Raw genomic sequence first — 7,877 nt, forward strand, 5'->3', positions numbered from 1 at the left:
GAGGATGCATTTTATCGAAGCGATAACTGAAAGTATTAATATGTATTCATAGAGATTGAGATGCCAAGTAACATCTGCATACATGATATACAAGACTGCATGTGCTAAATATAAGCCTGCATTTTTCGCGGACATAAAAAACTTTTGGTTCCCTTTTTTTCCTTTCCATTTTCTGTTTTAAACCAACAAAAATCAAGATCCTATCTTTGTAGTGAATTCTGATTCTCAGAATCACCCCCACCCTGCTCCAAATACAGAACTGAACAATTATTTACCATGGCACAGAGCACTTCGTGTTGCGCCACATTTTCTTCACTTGGAACTAACACGCTACGCTTTCTTCAGCACCACCTTCGCGCTGCTGCAGACAATTTTCACACAAGGATATGCAAAACCTTTGTCCATACGCATCCATACAGCAGAGATCTTGAATACATCTCCACGGGCTTCAACATGAAAAACTTGGTCCATGTAGTAGCATAAATACTTATATTTTTCTTCTTTTTTTGCGTTTATCCAGATATTTGTCTCACAAATTGTCAGAGGCTTTCTGTAGCAAGTAGCCGCTGTAATTTCTTTAGCGGTGACAAGAGCTGGGAGAACGATGGTCGTTTGCTTGGATCGCTGCACCAAAGATCGATGAGGTGACTGACAGTGAGGCAAGTAGCAGCAAAAGGAGAAAATAAAAGTAGAGAAAAGCGGCATATATTATTTCAAAACGATCTGTTATCTTACTTGTCCCAACATGAAGATATTATGCTAGCAACCAGTGGATCGACCTCTTTGGGAATGTCTAGTCGTTTGTTCTGGAACCCAACTGCTCCGACGACTTGCATTGGATTCAGCCCGCTCCAAGGTACACGCAACGTTGCTAATTCCCATAGGATTACTCCAAAACTGTAGACATCACACCTGATGCCAGCATTCAATTTTCTATCAGCACAAAAGCATGGGAGGAACAGGAGAAGAGCAACATGACTTCGGAAAACTGAACTCACATCTCATTAGCTGGCTCATTACGCAGGACCTCTGGTGCCATCCACTCTGGCTGTAGGCCAACAGGAAAAATAGTCACGATAAGTTATTTACAGCAGATACACACCAGCTGAACAAGGAAAATGTGGGAGGCAATATGCCATTTGTTGGACCGAACCAATGAATCAGTAAATGATTCTAGATGAACGGAGTATTGCACAAGAGCCAAACATAACAAAACAAAAGCATAAGTAAAAAGATCAAGGATATTACTGTTCCAGCTGTCGACTTGGAGGAAAGAAAAGTGTGATGCTTCAACCTTGACATCCCAAAATCTGACACCTGCATGGTAAAATACATATGTACTCTGTAAATAAAAGAAAGGATAGGATAGGCATTAATTCCTGCAATAAAACTGTTATTCCTCTGCAGTTGTTCAGTATTGCACTGTTAAGTTTCAGTTAGACCAACTTCACACTTGACTATACAACCAACAATTTGCGCATTTAATAATAGTACAAAGGTACATAAAAGATGACCAGTGCATCTCTTTCTCCAAGCTCACAAACCCTACATATTTTAGGTGCTACATGCCTCTCACATTGTTTCATAAGTACTTATCAAACAGCAGCCTAGCAAGAATATTCTTGCCTATATTTCAGACTAAACTCTGAATCTTAGCCTCCACTCCGTCTGCACCTTCTCATTATATTTATGCTCATTTAATGCAAGTGCAGCATCCCATTTTGACTCCTAGCTAAGAATACCCAAATATTCCTTGAACAACAAACAAGCCTGTATATTAAATACTCCTGAGAATGTGTACTATCACCTTTTGATATACCACTCTTATCATTTTTAATATACTTCATCAGTTAACTATAAGATATCCCAATCTAGTAGCATAAACAATATCACTGGGCCCCTTCAATTTTGGAATATACCATTGATGTACATAAAAGCAGAATAAGCGCAAACTATGTAAAACATTTATACTCAAATTAAAATTTCCATAGAACTCAATTGGCAGTATATCTAGTAATTACAAATGGAGTTTATTTAAAATCATATATAAGTATAACAGACGTGTATATATTGTACATGAGGAGTTTACATACTCACAGGAGTACGGAACCATTTCCTATTAAATATATAAACAAGGACATGCAATCCAGAGATCTATGTAAAAACAAGTATGGAAAATTAAGATGGGTGCATATTTTTTCTAAAGCAACATCATACCACCTTTAGACAACCCTTGATTCATCAGTGGGCAGCTAACGGTACAAATGTTTATTAAAGGTGAAAGTAGACTTACAAATTACAACAAAACTAGCATGCCCGTTCATTAACTGAAAGATGATTGTGAAGAAGAGAATCACCTTAACAACCCAATTTTTGTCCACTAAAAGATTTGGTGATTTCAAATCACGGTGTACAATAGTAGGATGGCTAGTGTGCAAGTAATTCATTCCTTTTGCCTGAAAGAATGAAATAAATATCAACTGACTGACAAAACAAGCCACGACAGATGACAGCAAATAAAGCAACTAGCCAAAGCATACCACATCAAATGCCATCTTCAACCTTCGTGTTTCATCAACTTTGCTATTTGGCCGATGCAATAGGCGATATAGGCTCCCTCTGGCAAAATAAAGTACATCATTTTTGCTATAACTTGGAAGGCATTTTTTTGTTTAAAAAGAGGGAGCTGCAGAAACCTTGGAAGGTATTCGGTTAATATAGAGAGATTTGGAGGTTGCGTCACATATCCCAAGAAAAGAACTACATTGGGGTGTCTTAGCCTTGACATGATTCGCACCTAAAAGATAAGGAACTAATACACACTTAGTTGACGCACAAGTTCGATAATAGCTGATACTTCAACTGTAAGGGAGACGCAAAAGTGAACTTACTTCACATTTGAATTGCTCCAGTGCAACACCTGACAAATCCTGGTCAAGGAATTTCTTTACAGCAACCTCCTGGGACAAATGAGGACAATACATTACGATAGCAGGAATCAAAAAACAAATTAGAAATTGAGTTCCACTATAAGTCTTCCTCTTCTGACTAGGTGAATTTCTAAAATTGGATCTGACTTTTCCAGTTGGTTAACTTTTAAGGCTCATTCCAATCTTGTTAATTGGTTAGCTTTTAGTAACAGCATGCATATAATAGCACTGCTAGAGAAAACTAGTTTTCACTTGAGACAACTAGTTTTAACTTCATGTAACCATGACCCACCATAAATAACACGGTTTCAAATACGCATTAAACTGAATATGAAGTGCATAGAGACAACTGATCTGCACAAGAAATATCACTTCATCGGCATTAACAACCCACCACCTTTTATTGCCTTGCAATATGAATTATATGTGATATAGTGCATAATATGTCAAAACTGAAAATTCCTAGCAAAATATGGATATGCAAGTTCACTATGAATATGTAACTTACCGTGCCATTCCAATCTGCATGATAAACTTCCCCATATGAACCTGCGGAGGAAAATGTAAGTTCATTGAATGGAGAATATATTACAAAAGGAGAGGATCAACACAACTGATTGCAGAAGTGCAACGCGAAAATTGGCTAAGAAGATAATACTTCAATAGAACTGCATAACAAGATCCAGCTAATTCATCATTACTCCACATGTTACTTAAAAAGTGCATATTTGTCTTTACCTATCAAAGTCTCAAAGATCAAATTTTCAACAAATAAAAAATTTCAGAGTTGAAACATCAGAGCCTGACATTCCAATATTTCTTTTTAACTTCATAGAGTTTTACCAGCAGCAAAAAACATAACACATTCAGTTTTGCCACACATATGTTCCTGTGAACTAATTTTCATTTAAGAAACTTAATGCTGCATGTTTCCTTAACTTCCTTCTAAACCTAAACTAACCATTTACTGCCTTATTAGAAGGACAAGGATAGGAAATTTACAAGCATACCTAGACCAATGCGCTCTCCTATATGAAGATCTTCCCATGATATTTCATCTTCAGCAACATCATCCATAACAGAGCTGATTGTTTTCGTACTAGAACAGCTCAACTTGCCCAAATTCACACTGCTACTTCCTGACATGTTTGCCAAAGATTGTTCAGCAACCCTTTCACCCTCAATTGAAATAGCACCCAAACTTCTGATAGTTGCTTCTGTATTTTCTACAGGGTATTGTACATCTTCACAAGGTGGCAAGGGAATCTTTGGTAAAGAATCTTCAGCTACAGAACGTTCTGGTGTATTTTGACCTGTTTGAGCAACTAGCAACCATCCAGGAGTTTCTTTAACTTCAGGATTAGAGTTTTTGCCCATCTCAGTTGTATTGCCAGAATTATGACTATTTTGACATGATAACAAACCAGATGGTAGCAAAGCACCACCCTCCAGGAGCAAGTCATGCAAATTTTGTGCAAACTGTGGGTCCACTACTCCAGGAACTAAATACTTGGAAGTGTCATTCACTTTCTTCTGCTGAGAAATACCGCCTTCAATGTTGAACTCGTCAAATTGGCCTTCGTCGGAGATAATGCGTTGTTTAAGTGGTTTCTCTGTGTGACATGTATCTTCCAAATGTGGAGTCGGAAGTTCTAGGACAGAATTACGATCAGATGAACTTCCACCCATGTCATTTTTACTCTCATATACACCGCTAACCTGCTCAAGAGCTATGCATAGTTCTGCAACACTCTCTTCAATGGCGTCACTGCTCAGTTGACTATTGTTGGAGTCCTGAAATTGACTGACAGAAATCTCTGAAGGTATTAAGGTGCCTGGAGCTCCCATCAAGTCAACAATATATTCAGCACTGCAAAAGCCCCATAAGATTGTTTTTGTACGTCAATAAATTAAATATCCTAAGATCAAATACGAAAAGATAGTTAGCAATAATAAAAGGAACATACCTGTCAAAGTCGATTTTAACAAAGTTAATAGCGCCTTCATCTGTTCCAGTATAACATATTCCTTTGACAAGCTTGCATGGCAGATTAACTCGGTCAGCTAGTACCTGAAACCATTTTGTTGAGTTGTTTTCTTTGCTCAGGGGATCCACTGCAGAAGGCAATAAAAAAACAAATGCAATAATCTTACAGCATCTACTACATGTATGGTGCAGCAAATCCATGATCCACAAATGCATCCCTTTTATCAACTATGCATCTGGTGCAGCAAATTCATGAATCAACAACGCACAGCAAACTAGGATAACTACTTTATTCAACTACCATAACTTCTTCACTAGTTATCTTGGTTGTTAGGCAACTAATCTTCAAAAGTAAATACTCTGAACAGCAGTTACACAATATAAACTATGCAATGTGACGGAAATTATTAGCATCCATCCATGCCACATTTGCTACAGTCGATATAATGTAACGTGGTAGGTTATTGGTCACATGAACACAGGACATTTGCAGAGGTACTAACCTTAAAAAGCAGAGATCTGTGGCGCGAGAGCCCAATTCCAAGTGAACCAAGAGGAAGGGCAATACTGTTTAGCCCAGCACAGAGCTGGCGGCTCTTTGTGGACCATTCCCTGTTCATCGCATCAGCATCCTCCACTACACCACCCATGGCATCAACTACTAGGCTAGCTATCTTCTGTACAAGCTCAGCTGACGCAATTCCACCGCGTTCTGCCCTACTTTGTGCAGCAATCTCCATTGCTCTCCCCTCAAGGCGCTTCAACATGGGATCACGCTCCCGGTTCACCAAAATGACGACATAAGCAACATCTCGCCCTGCGGGAATCGCCCTGAGGCTGCTCAAGGATGGGAATTTGACCTGGAAGCCCGGATCCATGGGTGCGCCACAGACGTCGTAGAAGCCATCCGAGAGCTTCTCATCGTAGTTGACCACGTTGTGGTTCCAGTAGCGGGCGGAGAGGGCCTCCATGGTGGTCCGGTCCCCGGGCGCGGCGGCCGGGCCACCCAGGCTGATGCGCTCGGCGGCGCGCATCTGAACGGAGTCCGGATCGACGAGCCCCGCGGGATCCGACGCCGAGATCGCGAGGGCGAGCCGCACGTGGTACTCCTCCTCCAGGCGCGTCATGGTCGTCTCCGCCCCCATCCCCGTCGGCTCCTCGGGGGCCGCGGCCGCCGGGGCAGGCAGCGGAGGGTCGGCAACCGCGGCGGCCACGACCGGCGGCGGCAGAGGCGAGTGGGCGGAGCGCCGTTGCCGCGGGCGGTGGTGGTCGGGGGACGGGGTCGCCGCAGTGGCCCCGCCGGCGCTGGCGGTGCCAGCGCCGGCGCTGGAGAGGTGGAGCTTGCGGAGGAGGTGCTTCATGCGTGACATGGGCGGCGGCAGCGAGGGGGCATCCGGCGCGGCGAGGGTTTCGAGGACCTTCTTCTTCCTCCTCGATCCAATCCAATCCAACACGGCTAGCTAGCTAGCTAGCTAATCCGACGGGCGGAGGTATTAAAAATCTGCTGCTATTCTAGAATAGATACATCCAATTGCGGGGTACTATTCCTCCCCCGAAATATTCTATCGCGTCCAGTTGCCCTGGGCGATATATTCGTTGCTTCGCCTCGCCTTCGCCTCCGCCTCCTCGCGGTGAAGCCTCGAAGACGGTAGCAGTAAAGTACTATCTTCCCCTCTCCTTTTTTTTCTTCCTACTGGCGTGGCGTGGTGGTCGGGTGGGGTGAGGGTAGCGATAAAATGCTACTGAAATGGTAACGTGCGGTCTCCCGTTTCAGGGCACAGCTACGGAAGGGGAAGGAAGGTGAGGATGACGGGGAGCGCGGGTGACGTGAAGGGGTTTCGGTCGTGCGGCCGTGATCTGCTCCGCTGGCGTGGAGTGTAGCGTGGGAGTGTTCTCCGAGCGATAAAAAGCACAGCAATTTGAGAAACGAAAATGTTAGAGCATCTCCACCCGTTCAGCCCTCGGGTGTCTAAAATATCGTCGTCTGCGGACATGCTGACGATATTTTAGGCGTGGGGGCCGTCGGATTCCCAATCGCGCCGCCCCAAGCCGAACCTAGACGTCGTCCGTTTGAAAAGTAAACTAGATCAAAATGAGCCAAACACGACAAAATTCGGCCAAATTTGACACATATGATGCGATTTCATTGATTTCTGTACATAAAATTTTTAAAACATAATTAAAAACTATTACGCCGTCTTCCGCCGCCCCTCCTACAGGCCGAAGAAAGCGCTGAAGGCGCTGTAGTCGTCAACTTCGTCAGCGGTCTCCTTCACGCCGTCGCCGTCCTTGCTGCACCCCTCACCTGCGTCGCCTTGGCGGACGGGTTTGGTTAGCGGCGGAGATGCGTCGTCATCACGGTCCTCGAGGATGATGACGCCGCCCACGTCGCGGATGCGGCGCCGGGCGGCGATCTCCTCGAGGGCGCGGCGCTGGCGTTCCATCTCCAGTTTGACGTAGTCCTCGCACGCCCACTTGAGCGCGGCCTCGTCAGCGACGGCGGCCAAGTCGTCGTGCTCGCTCTTCACGGCGACCAGCCCCGACCCCGTCTTTGGCTTGACGAGGCGGGAGGAAGAGGAGCAACGGCTGCCCTAGTTGATGACAAGGGCCCCGCCGCGGGTGCCCGCCCTAGCGGCGTCTCCAAGGGCTCGGCCTTGACGCTGGCGAGCGCCGGCGATCCGGACGAGTGGGAGTGGGAGGATGAGGAGGACCCACCCGCCATGCTCCGCGGTAGCAAAATGCCAACTCCGCTCCGGCGGGGGACAGGCACCGGGGCCGCCGGGTTCTAGAGTGGCGACTGGTTGCCTCCCTCGAGGTGCTCGAGGACGAAGTGCAGCGTCCGCCCGGAGACGCCCACCACAGGCGGCGGTCGTCGGCGTTGTGGCGCCCCCTCACCGGCGCGTTGTTGATGGGGGCGTGTGTAGGATCGAAAGTATGTCTAGAGGGAGGGTGATTAAACT

At 45.1% G+C, this 7,877-nt stretch overlaps 1 protein-coding gene across 1 annotated transcript; it reads right to left on the minus strand.

Annotated features, from left to right (window-relative positions):
* Positions 1–23: 23 nt before the first annotated feature.
* LOC125530889 (putative serine/threonine-protein kinase SIS8) lies at positions 24–6,676 on the minus strand. The gene is made up of 12 exons (XM_048695307.2): positions 5,421–6,676; positions 4,898–5,001; positions 3,941–4,800; positions 3,439–3,479; positions 2,892–2,960; positions 2,697–2,797; positions 2,541–2,619; positions 2,358–2,456; positions 1,249–1,317; positions 999–1,048; positions 736–912; positions 24–624 (listed from the first exon to the last, which is right to left on the minus strand). The coding sequence occupies exons 1-12, from the start codon at positions 6,285–6,287 to the stop codon at positions 540–542; spliced, it is 2,601 nt and encodes an 866-aa protein (XP_048551264.2). The 5' UTR covers positions 6,288–6,676; the 3' UTR covers positions 24–539.
* Positions 6,677–7,877: the final 1,201 nt, after the last annotated feature.

Source organism: Triticum urartu, chromosome 6A (genome assembly GCF_056163025.1).
Source record: "Triticum urartu cultivar PI428250 chromosome 6A, HENAU_Tu73, whole genome shotgun sequence".
NCBI classification, from domain to species: domain Eukaryota; kingdom Viridiplantae; phylum Streptophyta; class Magnoliopsida; order Poales; family Poaceae; genus Triticum; species Triticum urartu.

Bases quoted from the DNA above. Each gene is read 5' to 3' on its own strand.
- LOC125530889 (XM_048695307.2), bottom strand. From the start codon at position 6,287: ATGTCACGCATGAAGCACCTCCTCCGCAAGCTCCACCTCTCCAGCGCC. The intron at 2,457-2,540 runs GTATGCTTTGGC...TCATTCTTTCAG, and splicing joins TGAAGATGGCATTTGATGTG to GCAAAAGGAATGAATTACTT. The intron at 625-735 runs GTAAGATAACAG...TCTTTGGTGCAG, and splicing joins ATATCTTCATGTTGGGACAA to CGATCCAAGCAAACGACCAT.